Genomic DNA, 21008 nt, shown 5'->3' on the forward strand with positions numbered 1-21008 from the left:
TCCAAATCAATATGAAATGCAATTTCATCAAGAACATTACTCAAATCTTTATCATCATCTCTTTGTAAAGTGGCTGAAAATCCAACACAGCAACATCAGAATTTGAATCCTTAACATCAAAATGATTAAATACTCTAAGGTAACTATTAGTAACAGCATGATGTGCTTCATCAACAATTATCAATTTAAAATCCTTTGGGTTTAGAGCTCTGAGTCTTTGATCATTTTGTAAACTAGAAACTGAGGCAACAATAATATCATCATCATCAGTAGCACTTGATTCATCAGACATAATGATTCCAACTTTTTTATCTGGATTGATACTTCGACAAGTTTTAGCAGCTTGTAAAATCAACTCTTTTCTATGTGCTAAGATCAAAGTTTTATCACCATAACCCTTTCTAGGTTTAACTTGATTCAATAAATGTGCAAAAACAACAGTTTTACCACTACCAGTTGGTAAAACAGCACCGATTCTTCTTTTGTTTTCTTCAAGTGCTTGCAAACATGATTCTATACAATCTAGTTGATATTCTCTCAGTTCAATGTTATGTGGAGTTTGAGAAAGGTTTGGTGTGAAAATGGGTGTAGCATTAGCATTGAAATTATGAAATCTTTTCAATGTTGGAAATGATTTAAATTTTCTTATTAAGCCCACTCGAGAACGAAACAAAAACATTGTGAAAGGATTCCCCTATTCCTTGATAAGCTCCAATAAACCATGATTAAAAGAGTTTATTTCTTGAATACCTTAGATATTGATCTTTTTATGCTTTTGAAACTGATTTTTTTTCAAAAGCCAGACTCGAGTTATCAAAATGTATGACTGGTCACATTGTAATTGAATTGAGAAACAACATTTCATATAAGGCCCATTTATTTACCGGGAAAGCCTCCTAATTTCTACCTGGATATATCAAGCATAGATAAATCATAAGCCTTGCAATTTATCAAATTCTCTTTTGTATATCTAAATATTAACAAATAAAATTATAATTACATTGATCTTATTATTCAAAGCCGGTAAGGGACACACCATAATAAGCCAACAATAAGTACTTATATGGATATCAAAGCATATTTCAAAGCAAATCTGTATAGCTACTGATATTCATAGCCATCCCAAAATCAGCTAAACTGTTATCTATCAACCTTGAATCTCCAAAAAAGATGGATTCAGTTTTTTTTAATGATGGCTTGGTTTTGAAATGTATAATATTATACTTTGATTTATCACCTCCAAACCGATTGAATATAGTGCCATCAACCGAATAAACGACATTACGATCCCGTCCTATAATAATAACGTCATTTTCATCATTCCATAATATTGTTGTATAATATAAAGTTTCAATTTTCCAGCCTTGATCATGTGCAGTTTTAACAATATCATTCCATTCTTTAGGATCTTGTGGAGGTTTCAATTTAAAATCACCATGCCATAAAATCATAAATTTTTTAGGATCAACCTTACCCTTAAGCAGTAGGCCATTTATCAAGGCAATACTAGCTATATTCAATATGATACAATTTGTATTTCCAAGTGGTTGACCAACTATTGTATTACTGCAAACGTGGTTTAAGCCACCACCAATAAAACTTAGCCCAACTGTCAAAAGTGCAGCTGCTGCAAGTCTCATCTTGAGAAGGTCACTCTTATAGTTGGAAAGAACTAAACGTATTTCATCCCGGCTTGTTTCATTGATTGGATAGTTATCAATGGCTTTGTAAAGTTGAAACTCAATACTTTCTTGATTAGTTGACAATGCAATAACGAAAACCACACATAAAAGAACCACAATAAAACGATTGTGAAGCATCCTAAAGGAACAACCTGATAAATATTGACTCAAATGATGAGTTTTCAATTGAACACCCTAGAGATATTTGTACAAGGGCTACTTGATGAGTCAGGAGTCAGGAGTTCTATTTACAATAGTCAATGAACAATGGACTTTTTCTTATCCGGGATCGACTCGAGCTCCCATAATTATCACCATGGCAACGCTTTAATACAAGTTAGAAATTAATTAGCGTATAAGGTTATAACTTTTCAAATCTACACTACAATCATTGATATCAGCTAAAAAAGAGCTAGAGATCTCTTTATATTTGAATTCTATGAACACCAAAATAATTAGTTATATCAATTTGTGATATCTATAACCTCATTATGTTCCGTAACTTTACCAGCAAGGGCTTGATCTTCAATATAATCTCTTTTTCTTCTTTGATATCTATCAAACCAAAGTACAACAAAACCACTTAATAAACTAATAACTGCAATTCCCAATGCTATTCTTGTGCCTTTCTCATATCTTGGAGCATAATCAGTATTAAATACAGTTGTAGAGAAAGCTGTACTTGGTCCAATATTGATCAAATTTAAAGAACCTAAAACAGCAGCTCTTAATTGATTATCTTCTCTTGTCATTTCATTTGTCCATGAACAACATAATGTTGAAATTAATCCACTGATACCGCTAGTGATATATGCATAAAATTGAGCACCACGAGGAACATCCCATTTAACTAAAATTGACAATGCAATGACCCATATACTATTTGCAACTGTCATGATTTCCCAATATCTTCCCAAGATATCAACTAGTAGACCACCCACAATACATGCAACAACGTTGAATGCTGATTTTGTTGTTGGGATATTATTTCTTTGGTAGACGTTATAACCCTGTGCTTTCAACACGATAGCCCAATAAGAAGTTGCAGTACTTGGTAAATGACCAACACAATAATAAAAGACAAACACATAAAATTGCCATGATGTAAACATTTTTTTAACAACTTTTAAATCAAATTTATTACCATTTTCAACTTTTTTAATAACTCTAACACGTTCAGCACAAAAATCAAGATCTTTTTGAGATAAAATTTTACTTGGTTTAGCTTGATTTGGAGAATCTGGAAGAATAATATACCCCAAGACTGCAATTGGAACAGTAATAATAAAATCAATAACAAAAATCCATTTCCATCCCGGTAATCCTGCTTTACCATTTAATGTTTTATAAACACCAGATTGGATATAACCACCAAACATTTCACCAAGAGCTGATATTATAGTGTTAGTTTGTCATTTTTCAGATGATGATACGTTTGTTTTCTACTTACCCCCAGAGGCAATGAAAAGAGCAGTTCTAGAACTTATTTCTTCTTTAGTATACCAAGTTCTGAAAATTGTTAGTATTACTCAATAAAGCCGTAAACGTATAACTTTATACTTACCCTAGAATATAGTGTAAAATTGGGAAACAACCACCCTATTGATTATGACGTTAGTACACTTGATCAAATCAGCTAATGAAAAATATGAAACTCACTTCTAAGGCACCTTGAATTGTTCTAACAATCATTAAAGTTTTGAAATTTTTACAAGTAATAACCAATAAACACATTAACCCCCAAAGAATTTCAAGAAGTGGTAATAAAATATGAGGTTGAACTCTTGTGATTAAAACTGTCAATGGTAATCCACAAACTGAATATACAATATAAAATGAACTATTCAACCAATTATACATGTTACCATGTAAATTCAAATCTTCCTTCATACCAGAAACATAAGCATTGGAAACATTAGATTGATCAAGATATCTTATAAAGAAACTTAGACAAACATAAGTTAAAATAATACAATCTAATTTGAAAACTAATCTTTTTTCATATTTTGAACGACCTGGTGGATTCCAAAAGAATGCTTTTTTCTTATCTTTGGATGATCTTGGATTCTTTAAAGTCCAAAATAATTCCCATCTTTTCTTGAAAGGGATATTGAATTCATCAAAATCAATTCTACCAACTGAATTTTCATCACCAGAAGATTGTTCTTCAATATTAACATCCAAAGCGTTTTTGGAATCAACGTCTTCCAACTCTTTATCTTCTTTCTTCACAGTAGTCATTTTGATACACCTCTGATCTTCACATGTTGTATTAATGAAATCAGATCAATTTGAATATTCTCAGTAATACTTATATATTAGAATGTATATCAACAATCAAGATATCAAGATCCACAATCCACAATCCACAATCCACCCTGTGCCATATTAAACAAACAAAGCAGCATTATCAGTAATTTTGAAACCAAACCTGGCTTATCAGCCGATAGGAGTGCTGTATGTGGATCCTACGTCCCTTTAATTTTCTCAAATACCGTTATGCCACAGTACATATATCTCATATCATCATATCACAGTATCATAGTACCATAAAACTCCGAAACTCGAAACTTCTTTGAAAGTTGTACCACTGTCCACAGCTTGTAACTTTTTCAAATCTTCAAAAAAGAAGTAAAGCCACTGTTATAGATATCACATCATGTCGATCCCAGTTGTATCCTATTTCCTGGAGTCGAATGAATCATGATATTGTGTTCCATGATCCATCCGTTGTACTTGTGTGATATTGTCAACTTATTGTTGATAAACTTTATAAAGACTCTTGCTGAGCTGATTTATGCATGGCCTAGCGTTAAAGCTTATCAGGATTCAGTACTAGTGATTATTATTTGCTTATATACTAGATCTCATAATGACCATGCGCTATAACCATGGATTTACCCTGCTTCCAATGAGTAAATGTTGAACTTGCTGCTAATTTATCTCAAACTTATCGAACTCACCCTTGAAATTAGTGTAATTTTCGTCTACTTTGATAATCATTGATAATTTACATCATTACTTCACTCATAACTTCGGCACATTCTTTGAACAATACCTTATGCAAATTATACCAGTTACTAAATCTTTAAACGGAGGATAATCTTCTCGGTGTTTATTCCTAATGGTGAAATGATCCGGTTGAGATGTAATGAGATAATATTGAGATACATAACGTTCTCTATTGTTAAAGTATAGCTTAGACCCTTTGTATTGTTCTCAATTTGAGCAGGTGATCATCAGTAGGACTTTATGATGGAGAAGTATATAAGGAGACATTATTGTCTTTAATATATTGACTAATAGACATGGTTTGTGAAGCTAATTCAAATTCACAAAAAACTTGACAAAGATCAATGCATTTCTATAAGTTATTGATTCCAATTACATTCATCACAATATTAGCTTTCAGTGGTTCAATACAAGCTCTACCTGTTCCACAGGATGTATCCGAAAGTATTATGGCTGAAGAGGTTCCTATTGTTAGCAATTCAAGTATCATTGATTCAAATCACACAATAGAGGAAACAACTGCGTTTAATAGTTCAGCATTGAATGATGATGAGAAACCAAAACCAAAAGAAGGACTGCAAAGGCAAGATTTAAATCTCATAATAATTTTTTCTTCGGTTTTTGGGCCCATAATTTATCTTTGTTTTATTGGAGGGACACTTTCCCTTTATGCACGAAACCAATATTTGAATTTCTTTGAAATGATTGAGTACATCGGAAGAGATGTTGAAAAAAAGAAACAATCATGGTTTTGGTTTTTGGTGAGAGTTCTTTTCAGTTGGAAAACTTTAGGTGTTTCGATTATTAGTATTCCTTACATACCGTGAGTATTCATAATTTAGAGAATTAAAACGTCTAGACGTATCAGATTTACTAACTTTTATATTAGAGCTGGTATAGTTGCTGGTTTGGGGCTTGGTGCGTGGTATGGAGGAAAAGCATTATGGATATCATTTAAATATTTGATAAATGGGCCAATCAAGGCATTCTTCAAGCTGAAATTTGTTAAAGGGTTCTTCTCAATAATTGCAACTCCATTTAAAAACAAAGAATATCCTTCCCTTGATGATGAGTCAAATAATTCTAAAGAAATATCTACAGGTAATATTTCCAATAAAGCTCAAGGTAAAATTGTCAAAAGATCACAAGTCGATCAATATAATTTCAATGGAATATCTCTAAGAACATCAGCAAATGATATTTTCTCTCCAGAGTTTCAATGCTGTACAGAATTGACAGGAGATGATTTATATGCGGCATGTCCTGAACATTCAACAAACCTACAGTCATGCTCTATTTGTCTTGAGCAATTACGTCCAGAGGACATTTTGTTGTTATTGCCTTGTAACCATGCTCATCATCGTGATTGTTTATATGATTTTAAAAGATCAACTGTACAAGAAACACACCCAAATGAAGTTGTTATGTTTAGATGTCCAAGTTGTCAATTGAATCTTGTCAGATTGTATCAATATTATGTTGATCATGATTTGGATTTCAAAAAAGTTAAGTTTGACAATAGAGGCTGAATAATATCGTGAGTTATAAGCTGTCCTATAAAATAGTTATTAATATATATGGATCTTTAATTTATATATTAATATCAACATATTCGGCTATACATCTGAGGTTAGCAATTGTTCTACATTCCCCTTTTTCAATTAAAATATTAGAGTACGTACTCTTAATTCTTTTAATATAACCCAAAGGCGCTCTGAATGTATTTCACGTCATTCACGTCGCAATTGTATTATATTGCACGACGTTGAATTATCGACTAATTTAAACAATTTATTATAATGCCGTTAAATATTTGAAGCCCTCAATGACGTTAACTAGCTGTGGGATATTAGCTTATGGGATTAATGAAACACGCCCAGTCTATCAAAATAGCTCTGATTATAGTATACCATGTGCGTGATCTATGATGATCTGAAATCCATAACTGTATATATATAACTGTTCTGATAATTTTATAATATATTGGAACTTGGTAGTACCGATATTTCACTGAGCTGTTCGCTTTTAAGGGATTTTAAGGACGGAATTAATATTCAAACTACAGTTAGATTAATACTGTAAAATTTCGGACTCTTTATTACAAATCTTATTTTGTCCACAATTCAAATTTGAAAATTTGAAATCAGAATATAACAAAGAACAGTTTAATATATAAGGATATTTTGCATAATAAGGATATTTTGCATAATATAGATTTCACCCCAGCTGTAAATATTGATGATTAATTAAAGATGTTATTGTTTGAGGTACTGTAAGAGGATTAGAGCGGCCAGATCAACACAACAGTACTAATCTGTGGTGTCATGATTAGTACACAGTATTTTACCATGATGGATTCAAAATTATATAAAGAGGTAAACAATTCCACATTTATAACAGCCAGATATAAGCAATCATCCAATTAATAGGAGTATCAAAGATTATCACACATTCAACAAATCTAACATCAATATGGGAAAAGTTTATTTCATTGCAGGTGCCACTAAAGGTATTGGTCTTCAATTAGCTACTCAATTATCTCAAGCAGATTCATCAAATACCGTTATTGCAACAGCTCGTAACACTAACAGTTCAAATAAATTGAATGGATTGGTTTCAAAACAAGAAAATGTTCATATTGTCAAATTAGATTTATCTTCTGAAGAATCAATCAATGGTATTGATGAACAAATTAGCTCTTTAGTCTCCAAGACTGGTATTGATGTTCTTATTGTTAATGGTGCACTTGGTGATTCAACACCTTTCAGAGATTTGGATAGAAAAACTTATATTGATCATTACTTAGTGAATGTTTTGGGACCTATTCAAGTGGTTAATGTCTTACACAAATATCTTGTTAAAGCATCAACAAAGCAAATTTTCTTTACTTCAAGTGCTGCTGGTCAAGTTTCTAGCTTTATACCATTTGAAACAGGTGCTTATGGTCATACTAAAGCTGCTTTGAATCATAGTGCTTTACAATTATCTGTTCATTATAAAAATGAAGGTTTCACTGTTATCCCATTACATCCGGGTATTGTTGATACAGATTTAGCTAATGCAGCTTTTGATAAATTACCCGAAGAACATGCTGCTCTTGGTAAAACTTTCCGTGATCAATTTGTTTCACCTGCTGAAAGTGCTTCTCATATTATTTCAAATATCATTAATAAAGTCACTGTTGAAGATTCTGGTAAGTTTTTCAACTATGATGGAACTGTTCTTCCATATTGAACGTTAGTATACATTATATAATAGCTAATTTTAATAAAGTTAAATTGAAATTGAATTGCTAGCTCCATATGCTTGATGATAATGTAGCTCAGTAGTTGTATGTATAGTCTGTTTATACGTAATAGCTAGCAGCCGATATACTTCTGGTATACTTTATATATTTATGTACCAGATTTGGATTGTTTCGATCGAATACCAAATTCATGCCCATAGTATATATATTTGACAGTTAGTTATTGTTCATACGGTTAAGATTTTGTGATATAAGCAGTCATGGTAATCAGTAATCAAATGAGACTCATAAAAGTGCTTTGGAGTACCTTTATATAATTACTATATCTTTCAGTCTAAACATATTGATCGGATTATTCACACAATAGCAAGCTAACTTCTTATAAATATATAAAATATATGTCAACATAATCATATAAGATTTAATAATACACTCGCAATTAAGAGATTTTAATGGAATTAACCTTCAAATAACACTTCAGTTCATGTACTGTAATCCGGACATTGGCGGGTTACTAAATATTACAAATCATATACCATATTCGAGGATTACTTCTCTTAATAGAAATCAGATCTAATAACAAAACACACCTATAAAGTTGAGAAGACACAATCGTTCTGAGTAATTGATGATTAATTAACGATGTTCATGGTTATATCGTCATTAGCTACAAGTTTATTTATCCGGTGAATATAAAGAGGTATACATTCCCACCTTCAACTAAGCTAACATGCATTTATCAATATATTCGCATAATTCTTTAATATGATATTCAGCTATTAAAACAATATTATAATATAATGGGAAAAGTTTATTTTATTGCAGGTGCTACTAGAGGTATTGGTCTTGAATTAGCAACTCAATTAGCTGAAAAAGATTCTTCAAACACTATAATTGCAACAGCTCGTGATACGAAAAATTCAACTGGATTGAACAATTTGGCTTCAAAGAATTCAAATGTTCATATCATCCAATTAGATTTATCTTCTGAAAAATCAATCAATGGTATAGATGAACAAATCAACTCATTAATTTCAGAAATTGGTATTGATGTTTTCATTGCAAATGGTGCACTTGGTGATAATACACCTTTCAAAAATTTGGGTAGACAAACTTATATTAATCATTATCTAACTAATGTTTTGGGTCCAACACAAGTGATCAATGTATTGTACAAATATCTTATCAAGACACCAACAAGACAAATTTTCTTTGTTTCAAGTATTGCTGGACAAGTATCCACTTTCATACCAATAGTAAGTGGTCCTTATGGTCAAACCAAAGCTGCATTAAATCATACTGCTTTACAATTATCTGTTGAGTATAAAGATGAAGGTTTCACTATTATACCAGTACACCCAGGAGTTGTTGATACAGACTTAGCTAATACTGCTTTCAAAAAACTACCAGAAGAGCTTGGTAAGCCTTACCTTGATCAATTCATTTCACCTACTGAGAGTGTCTCTGGTATCATTTCAAATATCATTGATAAAGTTACTGTTGAAGATAGTGGTAAGTTTCTCAACTATGATGGAACTGTTCTTCCATTTTGAGCTTTTAAAATATACATATGATAGTCAGTGCATCTGTATTAGTTGGAAGCTAAATATTCGATATTGATATCATATGATTGCATGTATAGATCAATTAACGTTTTCTAGAATATTATTTTCGACAACAGCATTATTGAGCTGCCAGCTGTAACTTATATAAAAGAGAGGAAGAATATCATCAAATTATGTATTAGGTTGTTTAATAGAACATCCTTCATTTGTCTTACTACAAGTACTATAAAGTAACGTTTGCTATTGATAAGAACTATTGACCAAGGGTAGAATTGTCTACATCTTAGCTTCAACTTCAAATAAGGTCCTTCGGGTTCCAATTTCTTCCATCAACCATATATTTATGTTTAATATTAGGCTGGTAAGCTGATATTCTAGTGATTAAACAGTACTCTAGTAGCCTTAAGGTCAATACTTTTATGGAATGAGCTAGGCTTTAATCTAACTAAGCTTGTCAAAGTATATCAGCCCGGAGCTTGTGGAAGTTTCGGTAATAAGCTAATGTTATTATAAATCAGATATATAAACTGACAAATTGAGAGCCATTATTTTTAAATTTTAAGCTTATATATACTGTAAGTCAATATCAATAGTACCATAGGAATCACTGTAGTACGTCGATGGAATTCCGTTCAATTATTAATACTATTACAACGTCAGACATAGGCCTAATGTTTAGGGGACCCCTTACCGGTCCATATGAAAATGGAAGTCTTATATATAATATGAAGAGAGTTACATATCTCTTCACTATTAAACACATATGATCAAATTTAATCATTCAATCAATCACTAACTAAAAAGGTCAAGAATAGTTTAATATGGGGAAGGTTTATTTCATTTCAGGGGCTACTAGAGGTATAGGTCTCCAATTAGCTACCCAATTATCTCAAGCAGACTCATCAAACACAGTCATTGCAACAGCACGTAATCCAATCACTTCAACTGGACTAAAAGAGTTGGCTTCCAAGCAGAAAAACGTTCATATAATCAAGCTCGATGTTTCTTCTGAAGAGTCAATCAATGGTATTGATGAACAAATTGTTCCTTTAGCTTCAGAAACCGGTATTGATGTTTATATCTCCAATGGTGCAATTGGTGATTTAACCCCAATCCAAGATCTAAACAGACAAAGTTATATTGATCACTTCTTAACGAATGTATTAGGCCCATTGTAAATTGTCAATTTGTTGTATAAATATCTTACTAAGACTGTGACAAGACAAATATTTCTAGTCTCAAGTATTGGTGGTCAAGTTTCTGACTTTTCACCATTATTAACAGGTGCTTGTGGTATTACAAAAGTTGGTTTGAATCATGCTGCTTTACAATTATCTATTCAGTACCAAGATGAAGACTTCACTGTTATCCCATTACACCCAGGTTTTGTTAATACTGAATTAGCAAATGATGTATTTAACACATTACCAGAAAATCAATATGAAGTTGCTGAATCTTTCCGTGCTCAATTTATTACACCTGCAGAAAGTGCTTCTGGTATTATTAATAATATAATCAACCAAGTTACAATTGAAGATAGCGGTAAATTCTATAGATATGATGGAAAGATTCTTCCATATTAATTGAGTCTAATATATGATATCATATCTAGAGAGAAATGTATATGTAGAGGCGATTTGGATAATTAATGCCCAAATGTCTAGCGTGTCGACAAAGACAATTTGCTGAAGAGATTGATTGAGGTGTCAAGATCTAAGATCCAGATTTACACCGTTTATCTTTTGGATTGAACATTTGTAATATAATAGAGTCTATATATACCTGGCTTTATTACATTAATATGGAGAAATTTGGAGATATAGAGATCAATTCCACCTCTTGAACAAGGTTTCTGGTAATACTAGCTAATAGTTATAGCTATATTACCTCATGTACACATATGAGTGTTAAGAACTTTTGAAGTAGAATTCAAATCTGACACCTCACACCTCACACCACATAGGTCATAGTTTCAGGTGAAGAGTTTAATTATGCTTATTTCTCACATCTAAATAGTATACAGCCATGGTATGATCAATATTTGTAATCGGATTTTAATGGAAGTGGAAATTTGGGAGTGCATTTAATGTCATGTAAATCTTGAATTGATGCCGATCAGATCTTCTATCTAGAAATTCCAACGTCGCTGCGTTGTAGTAGCTGTGATTTTTGAGTATATGTACACATTTAGATGATGTATTTGAATGGAAGAATTTTTTTTGGTTTACAACGTATTTCAAGTGGAAGAGCGTTATCAAGTATAATGAATGGAGTCAGTACTCGCACACAAATTTGTGGATATATAGTAGAAGACTTAGATCATTGATGAAGTTTCAAGTCATTTCCAAGAATTTGATCAAACCATGAGCTATGATGTTGAATGATATCCATAAAGACCTGCGTAAGGAAGTAGCGATCAGCTTGTAACTTGACGAGCTAAACATGAATCAACGTTGTGATGCTTTGATTATGGTTGATCTTATCACATCTCTGGAACTTTGAATTTGAGATATATTAGATTATTGGTTAAATAATTGGTGTGTTTTAATATGGAAGGCATATGACTGAGGCTCAAGATTAGTTTATACTTAATGGCCACGTTGACAATTATAAGAGCATGAACGAACTTTGAAGCCAGTGTATTATTGTCAAGCTCAAAAGTATATAAGTTGGTAAAAAGTATCAAATATTAACCATATAAGATCATAAAACTCAGGTACAATTGAAACACCATACACAACATGGGTAAAGTTTTTTTCATTTCAGGTGCCACTAGAGGTATCGGTCTTCAATTAGCTACTCAATTATCTCAAGCAGACTCATCAAATACCATCATTGCAACAGCTCGTGATCCAACCACTTCAACTGGATTGAATGAATTGGCTTCCAAGAATAAAAATGTTTATATCATTAGTTTAGATATTTCATCTGAAGAATCAATTAATGGTATTGATGAACAAATTTCTTCTTTAGTTTCAAATACTGGTATTGATGTTTATATTTCAAATGGTGCTATTTGTGAGTCTGCTCCAATTAGCAAGTTGAATAGACAAGTTCATATTGATCATTATTTAACAAATGTCTTGGGTCCATTACAAATAATTAACATTTTATATAAATATCTTGTTAAAGCACCAACAAAGCAAATCTTTCTACTTTCAAGTATTGCTGGTCAAGTTGCTGATTTTGTACCAATTGCTACAGGTGCATATGGTCAATCAAAAGCTGCTTTAAATCATAGTGCTTTACAATTATCACTTCAATATAAAGATGAAGGTTTCACTGTTGTCCCATTACATCCAGGAATTGTTGATACTAGTTTAGCTGACAATATCATTAAATCATTACCAGAAGATCTTTCTGAACTTGCTAAAGCTTTCATTGCTCAATTAATTTCTCCTGAAGAGAGTGCTTCTGGTATTATTGGGAATATAATTAATAAAGTCACAGTTGAAGATAGTGGTAAATTCTATAAATTTGATGGAACAACTCTCTCATATTGAATGTATATCCATAGTTGGTATATAGATTATTAAATATATTGTATGATAATTACCACTTATATTGTAGTATTAAACTTCCTGTTAAATATCTATCTAAACCTTATCTTTATGAGCCAAAAAATCTGTAAATGATTAAAAAATTCAAGTACAAATTTACTTATACCTACCACCGGCTAAATGAAATACTTTACCCGCCCTTTTGATTTCAAATACCCGAATCAGCCACCCGCGAATTCGTTTTACATTTTCATTTTGATCTCGCGAATTTCGAATTTCCCGCGAATTCAGAAATTGTTGATTTCGTGTTTGAATAAACAATTTGGAATACACTGAAAAGTAAATCAACAGATCAATTCTGATACAGAGGCAAAGTATATTATTAGATTCTGAAAAAGATGTCAGAAGTTTACGCTACTAAAGAAGAGATCAAGAGTATATTTGCAAACTTACAGAAAGATCCTACAAACAAAGTATGCTTTGATTGTGATGCTAAGAATCCAACTTGGACATCTGTTCCTTTTGGTATCATGTTATGTCTTGAATGTTCAGCTGTTCATAGAAATTTAGGTGTTCATATCACTTTCGTTAAATCTTCAAATTTAGATAAATGGACTCAAAAACAACTCAGAAGATTTAAATTAGGTGGCAATCAAAAAGCAAGAGAATATTTTCTCAAGAATGGTGGTTCAAGATATTTAACAAAACCAAGTGATTCAAATGCTAAATATAATTCTAAAATCGCTTTGAATTATAAAACTCATTTAGATCATAAAGTTTCTAAAGATGAAGCTTCATATCCAGATTCTGTTAATTTGGAAAATATTGATTCAACTTCTTCTTCAAGTTCTTTAGGAAATTCACAATCAAATAGTACTGATGATTTCTTTGCCAATTGGGAGAAAAAACCATTAAATCAAACACCATCACCTTCAATTTCAAGACCTTTAACCCCAAATCAAACATCATCATTATCAGTTAATAATGGATCAAATGCAAGTTTATCTTCAAATCAACCTAGAAAATCATCTTCAACAATCTTGAGAAAATCAACTTCATCATCAACACAGAAAAAAGGTAGTATATTATCAGGTCCAAGAAAAACTAAATTAGGTGCTAAAAAAATCGTTGCTAATGATATTGATTTTGATGCAGCTGAAAAAGAAGCAAAAAGAGAAGCTGAAGAAACTGCTAAATTAGGTTATAATCCAAATAAAGATGAAGATCAAACAGTTTCAACTATAAAACCTAAAACAACTTCAAGTTATAATACAAAAGAACAACCATTATATCAAGAAAAAAATTCAATTAATAAAGAAACTACATCATCAACTAAAACAAATTCATCAGTTGATAAAATTACTCCAAGTTTTGCTAAATTAGGTTTTGGTATGACTGCAAATGATGCAGCAGAACAAGCAAGAAAGCAAAAAGTTGCAAATCAACCAAAATATACAGGTGAAGTTGAAAATAAATATGGTGGACAAAAAGCTATATCATCAGATCAATTTTTCGGTAAAGGTTCATATGATACAAATGCTCAACAAGAAGCTCATAATAAATTACAAGCTTTTAATAATTCACAAGCAATCTCTTCATCAAGTTATTTTGGTGAAGATGAAGAAAATTCAAATTCAAATGGACCAAATAGAGGTGCTGGAGGTGGTGATTTTACAAATTTTTCAGCTCAAACTAATGATGATTTAGCTGTATTGAAAGATGCACTTGAACAAGGTGCTAATAAATTAGGTGGTTATTTACGTGATTATTTGCGTAATTGAGATAATATTCATAATTTTTTTGTATAATAATATATTTTTGAAATGGATTTTGCTTAGAAACAATATATGAAAATGGAAAAGTAAACTTGATTTGATTTGTATATAGATCTCGTCCCAATTCGGTAATATACCCGATATGGTACATTTCCGATGATTTTTCGTATCTTTTTGGATAATAAAAACACCGTCAAAATCGTATCATTTTATAAAAAAAATTAACAGTTCATTCAAGTTTTGAGAAAAGTTTTTGTACTTGTCAATTGTTATAGACTCAATTGACTTAAACAGAAATATCATTATTATAATGTCCACAGTTGGTGTTGTTGGTGCTGGATTAGTTGGTTGTTTAGCAGCTCTTGGATTATCGAAAAAGGGTTATAAAGTTACAATTTTAGAATTAAGAGATGATCCAAGAAAATCTCAAAATAAAAATTTAAGAAGTATTAATCTAGCTGTTTCAAATCGTGGTATTAATGCTTTGGAATATGTTGATCCAGAATTGGCTGAAATTGTTCTTTCAAAAGTTATTCCAATGACTGGTCGTATGATTCATAATTTAGAAGGTGTTCAAACAAGTCAAAATTATGGATTAACTGGTAAAGAAGCTATTAATTCCATTGACAGATCTTATTTGAATGAATTATTGTTGAATGAAGTGGAAAAAGCTGGTATCACTTTAAAATTTAATCATAAATTAGATAGAATTGATTTTAATAATGATAATGGAAATCCAATATTAAAATTCATAGGTAATGAAATTGAACCATTAGAATTTGATTTTATTATTGGAGCAGATGGTTCTTTTTCAAAAGTTCGTCAAAATTTACAAAAATTTATAAGGATGGATTATCAACAAGAATATATTGATTGTGGTTATTTAGAATTATCAATTCCTGGTGGTGGTCCCCAACAAAATGAATTCTTATTAGATAAGAATCATTTACATATTTGGCCAAGAGATAAATTTATGCTAATTGCATTAGCCAATTTAGATGGTTCATTTACTTCAACTTTTTTCGCTCCATGGGATATATTAGAAAAATTAAGTAACGATGATGCTGTTTTAGAATTTTTTGAAAAATATTTTAAAGATTCAGTTGAATTAATTGGTAAAGATCATTTATTAAAATGTTTTAGAGATCATCCAAGAGGTTCATTACTTACATTAAATTGTAAACCTTATCATTTTGCCAATAAAGTAATTGTAATTGGTGATGCTGCACATTCAATGGTTCCATTTTATGGTCAAGGTATGAACTGTGGTTTTGAAGATGTTTATGTGTTATTGAAATTATTAGAACAAGAAAAAGATGTTGGAGCTGCCTTCTCTAAATATTCAGAAACAAGATATAAAGATCTTGCTTCAATTCTTGAATTAGCTAAAGAAAATTATAAAGAAATGTCACATAAAGTTAATTCCAAAGTGTTTTTATTGAAAAAACAAATTGATTTCATTTTAACACGTATCCTTAAGGATAAATGGTTACCATTATATACCATGATTTCATTTAGACAAGATATTATGTATTCAAAAGCTGTTGAAGTTCATCAAAGACAAGATAAGATTTTAAAAATCATTCAAAATGTGATTCTTGGAGCTGCTGTTTTCGGTGCTTCCAGAGTGTACAAGTACCTAACACAGAAATGAAGTGAACTAATAAGCTATATATATTAGATTATTTATATAAATGACCTGAAATGAAGTAGAATTTGAAATAAATTGATTAAGTTTATACTGATTATGTAACTTCCGCGAATTCTTATTTTTTTGGCCATTTGTTTATTATAAAGATACGAAATTTCTGAAATGAGTTGAAACACAACGAAAACCACCAAAAATCAGAGCATTGAAAAGGGTTCTTTTGAAGAAGGAAACAAGTCTTAAAGAGGTTTTGAGAAGATGGCTCTGGAAAGTCAGACAGATGGCCTGCCTGCTGAGCAGCGCAGAGGTTCTGGTTCCGGTTCGTTGAGCTCGATGAACACAGAGATAAGGCATGGTTTTGAAGTGGATAAACAGTATATGGAATTACTGGCAAATAACTTCTTTCTGTATTTTGACGACAAGAGACATCATACAAATGGGAATCCAATTACCCAGGAGGAGAAACAACAAAAATTTGATTATTATCAACCAATTCCTGATTGGAAAATCATGAAGGATCGTCAAAAAACTGTTAGTGCTGCTATAATTTTATGTTTAAATCTTGGTGTTGATCCTCCAGATGTTATCAAGACTCATCCTTGTGCTAAAACTGAAGCTTGGATTGATCCTGCTACTTATAATGATACTAAGAAGGCAATTGAAGCTATGGGGAAGAATTTACAAAGTCAATATGAAACGTTATCATTAAGAACAAGGTATAAACAATCATTAGACCCTTGTGTCGAGGATGTTAAAAGATTTTGTAATTCATTAAGAAGAAATGCAAGAGATGAACGTATATTATTCCATTATAATGGGCATGGTGTTCCTCAACCTACTCAAAGTGGTGAAATTTGGGTTTTCAATAGAGGTTATACTCAATATATCCCAGTATCTTTATATGATTTACAAACTTGGTTAGGTGCTCCATGTATTTATGTTTATGATTGTAATAGTGCAGGCAATATAGTGACGAATTTTAAGAAATTTGTTCAAAAAAGAATTGATGATGATAATGAAGGTATACATGATAATCAAGCACCATCACCAACATCGGCTTATATTGATTGTATCCAATTAGCTGCTTGTCGATCAAATGAATTATTACCAATGGATCCTGATTTACCTGCAGATTTATTCACTTGTTGTTTAACATGTCCAATTGAAATTAGTATAAAATGGTTTATTATGCAATCTCCTATTAAAAAATCTTATTATGGACCTTTATTAGATGTTGCTAAAAACAGTCCAAATGGTAATATAATTATCCCAGGGAAGTTGACTGATCGTCGTACTCCATTAGGTGAATTAAATTGGATCTTTACTGCCATAACAGATACTATTGCGTGGACTTCATTACCAAGACCTTTATTTAAAAGATTATTTAGACAAGATCTGATGGTTGCTGCATTATTTAGAAATTTCTTATTAGCTAAGAGAATTATGCCTTCATATTCATGTCATCCAATTTCTGATCCACCTTTACCAGAAATTCAAAATCATTCAATGTGGGAATCTTGGGATTTAGCAATCGATCAAGTTTTAACTCAATTATTGAAAAATTTAAATAATGAACCTTCTTCATTATTACCAACTCAAACATTATCACCACAATCATCAACTGCAAGTTTAAATACTGCAACAACTGCAATCACAAATAATCATAACAACTTAATGAATGGAAATGGTGTACCACCACAATCACAACAACAGCAACAAGGTCAAACCTCTACAACATTAGCATCAGTGGCTAACCCATTACCACCAACTACCGCTGGAACAAGTACAGTTAATGGCGTCAATACTACAGCTGCTGCTAATATGTCTGCATCTGTTGCTACTGGGAAAAGTCTGAGTAATTATCAACATTCAACTTTCTTTGAACAACATTTAACTGCATTTGAACTTTGGTTAAAATATGGATCATCAACAAGACAACCTCCAGAACAATTACCTATAGTTTTACAAGTCTTACTGTCTCAAGTTCATCGTGTTAGAGCACTGGTGTTATTATCAAGATTTCTGGATTTAGGACCTTGGGCTGTATATCTGGCTTTATCAATTGGTATTTTCCCTTATGTTTTAAAATTATTACAAAGTCCTGCATCAGATTTAAAACCTGTACTAGTTTTCATTTGGGCAAGAATAATGGCTGTTGATTATAAAAATACTCAACAAGAACTGCTGAAAGATAAAGGTTTCAATTATTTTTTACAAATGTTGAATCCAAAGGATAATTCTGGTAATACAACAAATAATGATCATAAAGCTTTATGTGCACTGATTTTAAGTCTGTTTGTTAAAGGTTTTAAAAATGGTCAAAAATTATGTTTTAGTCCTCAATTAGTTAATAAATTATTGAATTATATTGAAGAATCTGATAATCCATTATTACGTCAATGGTGTGTTTTATTAATTTCTCAATTATGGGATCAAAATTTTGATGCCAAATGGATAAGTTATAAAGAAGGTATTGTTCATAAATTATTAAAACAAGTTAATGATCCAATTCCAGAAGTTAGAACTTCTGTTATAACTGCATTTACAAATTTTTTACCTGATGATCCAGAAGAAGAAGAAATTAAAGATGAAACTAATGTTATTATGACTATTTTATCATTATCAAATGATGCAAGTCCGTTGGTTCGTAAAGAAATTATCATATTTATATCCAAGATTGTTAAAAGACATATTAATAATTTTATTGTTTGTGCATTTTATGAATTATATAATGAAATTTCAAATATTTTAGAATTAGATTTAAACAATAATAATGAAGATCATGATAAACAGATTGGTTATGGCTCAAGTTATCATATTATTTGGAAATCTTTGTTAGTATTTGCATGTGATGGTCATGATCAAAATAAAATTTATGCTGAAAAAATTATTGATTATATAATTATAAAATTAAAAGAAAGTCCACTTAGTGATGCTGCAGATGAAATGGAATTATTATTATTACAAAGAAATAATACAACATCATTAAATAATTTAGAATCAAAACAACAATTTCAACAACAAAGAATATTACCAAAACCTATTAAATTGAATGGGAATTCTACATCTTTAGATTCAACAACAAAGCAAAGATCTGTTTCTTCAAGAGTTGAAAGTACAAGAATTAATAATGGCAATTCTTCAAATTTCCTTAAGAGAACATTATCATTATCAAATATTTGGAAAACCTTAGGCTGGAATCAAGACGATGAATCAATCAATGGTAATGAACAGTTGAATAAAAATGAATCATCATTATCATCATCATCATCACATTTCTTATCCACACCACATGGTGTTTATCCACAACCTAAAACTTTAAGATTTAATTCTAAAAAATTCCAAGCTGAAGAAAGTTTAGAATTACCAATTTTATCAAAATTTTTCGAATATAGTATGGAATATTTTCAAGAACCACAAATGAGGAAAAGTGAAATTGATGAACCTGGTAGTTTAGAATATACTCAAAGAATTTGGAGACGTAATAGAAATGAATCTATTATAAATGAAACTCAACCACAAAAAAATTTATCATTAAGAGGTGATTGGAAAACAAATGTTGCATTTTTAAATAATAAAACTCAACCAAGAATATTAAAATTTTCTCAATTTGAAAATTATTTAATTAGTTCAGATGATCGTGATAATTTAACAGTTTTCGATTGGGAAAATAAAATTCAATTATCAAAATTTTCAAATGGTAATCCATTTGGTACAAAAATTACAGATTTAAAATTATTAAATGAAGATGATTTACCTTTATTATTAACAGGTTCATCAGATGGTATTTTGAAAATTTATAAAGATTTCCATTCAACTGATCAATCAAGATTAGTTACATCATGGAGAGGTTTAACAGATTTATTATTAACACCAAGATCCACGGGGCTTTTAACAGAATGGCAACAAAGTAGAGGTTCATTACTAGTAACTGGTGATGTTAAAGTTATTAGAATTTGGGATGCACCAAGAGAATTATGTGTTGTTGATATTCCAGCACGTTCATCAAGTTCAATCACATCAATAACTTCAGATCAAGTTGCAGGTGATATATTTGTTAGTGGGTTTGGAGATGGTTCAATAAGAGTTTATGATCGTAGATTAGATCCAAGAGATTCAATGGTTAAATTATGGAAAAATAATGTTGGTAATTCCAAGAATTCTTCAGATTTAAATAGATCATGGATAACAAATGTTTCAATGCAAAGAGGAGGATATAGAGAATTAGTTAGTGGATCATCAAATTCAATTATCAACTTGTGGGATATTAGATTAAATGAACCAGTATTAACTTTTAAATCACATGAAAAAACAATGACAAATTTACAAATTCATGAACATGCACCAATTATTGCATCAGGTTCAAGAATGATTAAAATTTGGACTACAAATGGAGATTTAATTTCAAATATTAAAAATCCAAATGGTGGATTTAATACATTACAAAATAGAACACCATATATTTCTTCATTATCATTACATCCTCATAGAATGATGTTTGCAGCTAACAATACACATGATCCTTATATTAGTGTTTATAAATGCACAGAAACCATGCAAGATTGATTGAATAAAAACA

The 21008-nt window shown here is 30.9% G+C and overlaps 12 protein-coding genes across 12 annotated transcripts; 8 read left to right on the top strand and 4 right to left on the bottom strand.

Annotated features, from left to right (window-relative positions):
* Window positions 1-40: 40 nt before the first annotated feature.
* BN7_2392 (putative ATP-dependent RNA helicase) lies at window positions 41-679 on the bottom strand (the record flags this gene model as incomplete). The annotated part of the gene is made up of 1 exon (XM_011276988.1): window positions 41-679. One exon carries the CDS (start codon window positions 677-679, stop codon window positions 41-43), a length of 639 nt encoding a protein of 212 aa, XP_011275290.1.
* Window positions 680-1082: 403 nt separating this feature from the next.
* BN7_2393 (uncharacterized protein) lies at window positions 1083-1820 on the bottom strand (the record flags this gene model as incomplete). Its single annotated transcript, XM_011276989.1, has 1 exon — window positions 1083-1820. One exon carries the CDS (start codon window positions 1818-1820, stop codon window positions 1083-1085), a length of 738 nt encoding a protein of 245 aa, XP_011275291.1.
* A 326-nt stretch (window positions 1821-2146) lies between these two features.
* BN7_2394 (Vitamin H transporter) lies at window positions 2147-3061 on the bottom strand (the record flags this gene model as incomplete). Its single annotated transcript, XM_011276990.1, has 1 exon — window positions 2147-3061. One exon carries the CDS (start codon window positions 3059-3061, stop codon window positions 2147-2149), a length of 915 nt encoding a protein of 304 aa, XP_011275292.1.
* Window positions 3062-3314: 253 nt separating this feature from the next.
* BN7_2395 (Vitamin H transporter) lies at window positions 3315-3923 on the bottom strand (the record flags this gene model as incomplete). The annotated part of the gene is made up of 1 exon (XM_011276991.1): window positions 3315-3923. One exon carries the CDS (start codon window positions 3921-3923, stop codon window positions 3315-3317), a length of 609 nt encoding a protein of 202 aa, XP_011275293.1.
* Window positions 3924-5038: 1115 nt separating this feature from the next.
* On the top strand, window positions 5039-6223 carry BN7_2396 (E3 ubiquitin-protein ligase; the record flags this gene model as incomplete). The annotated part of the gene is made up of 2 exons (XM_011276992.1): window positions 5039-5501; window positions 5595-6223. 2 exons carry the CDS (start codon window positions 5039-5041, stop codon window positions 6221-6223), a joined length of 1092 nt encoding a protein of 363 aa, XP_011275294.1.
* A 943-nt stretch (window positions 6224-7166) lies between these two features.
* Window positions 7167-7928, top strand: BN7_2397 (SDR family oxidoreductase; the record flags this gene model as incomplete). The annotated part of the gene is made up of 1 exon (XM_011276993.1): window positions 7167-7928. One exon carries the CDS (start codon window positions 7167-7169, stop codon window positions 7926-7928), a length of 762 nt encoding a protein of 253 aa, XP_011275295.1.
* An 813-nt stretch (window positions 7929-8741) lies between these two features.
* On the top strand, window positions 8742-9494 carry BN7_2398 (SDR family oxidoreductase; the record flags this gene model as incomplete). The annotated part of the gene is made up of 1 exon (XM_011276994.1): window positions 8742-9494. One exon carries the CDS (start codon window positions 8742-8744, stop codon window positions 9492-9494), a length of 753 nt encoding a protein of 250 aa, XP_011275296.1.
* An 833-nt stretch (window positions 9495-10327) lies between these two features.
* On the top strand, window positions 10328-11089 carry BN7_2399 (3-oxoacyl-[acyl-carrier-protein] reductase; the record flags this gene model as incomplete). Its single annotated transcript, XM_011276995.1, has 2 exons — window positions 10328-10680; window positions 10750-11089. The coding sequence occupies 2 exons, from the start codon at window positions 10328-10330 to the stop codon at window positions 11087-11089; spliced, it is 693 nt and encodes a 230-aa protein (XP_011275297.1).
* A 1158-nt stretch (window positions 11090-12247) lies between these two features.
* BN7_2400 (3-oxoacyl-[acyl-carrier-protein] reductase) lies at window positions 12248-13009 on the top strand (the record flags this gene model as incomplete). The annotated part of the gene is made up of 1 exon (XM_011276996.1): window positions 12248-13009. The coding sequence occupies one exon, from the start codon at window positions 12248-12250 to the stop codon at window positions 13007-13009; it is 762 nt and encodes a 253-aa protein (XP_011275298.1).
* Window positions 13010-13404: 395 nt separating this feature from the next.
* GLO3 (ADP-ribosylation factor GTPase-activating protein) lies at window positions 13405-14787 on the top strand (the record flags this gene model as incomplete). The annotated part of the gene is made up of 1 exon (XM_011276997.1): window positions 13405-14787. One exon carries the CDS (start codon window positions 13405-13407, stop codon window positions 14785-14787), a length of 1383 nt encoding a protein of 460 aa, XP_011275299.1.
* A 304-nt stretch (window positions 14788-15091) lies between these two features.
* BNA4 (kynurenine 3-monooxygenase) lies at window positions 15092-16435 on the top strand (the record flags this gene model as incomplete). Its single annotated transcript, XM_011276998.1, has 1 exon — window positions 15092-16435. One exon carries the CDS (start codon window positions 15092-15094, stop codon window positions 16433-16435), a length of 1344 nt encoding a protein of 447 aa, XP_011275300.1.
* A 252-nt stretch (window positions 16436-16687) lies between these two features.
* On the top strand, window positions 16688-20995 carry KOG1 (ubiquitin-binding TORC1 subunit KOG1; the record flags this gene model as incomplete). The annotated part of the gene is made up of 1 exon (XM_011276999.1): window positions 16688-20995. One exon carries the CDS (start codon window positions 16688-16690, stop codon window positions 20993-20995), a length of 4308 nt encoding a protein of 1435 aa, XP_011275301.1.
* Between the last annotated feature and the right edge of the window lie 13 nt (window positions 20996-21008).

The sequence above is a fragment of the Wickerhamomyces ciferrii genome, contig 00054 (genome assembly GCF_000313485.1).
Source record: "Wickerhamomyces ciferrii WGS project CAIF00000000 data, strain NRRL Y-1031 F-60-10, contig 00054, whole genome shotgun sequence".
In the NCBI taxonomy this organism is placed as follows: domain Eukaryota; kingdom Fungi; phylum Ascomycota; class Saccharomycetes; order Phaffomycetales; family Wickerhamomycetaceae; genus Hansenula; species Hansenula ciferrii.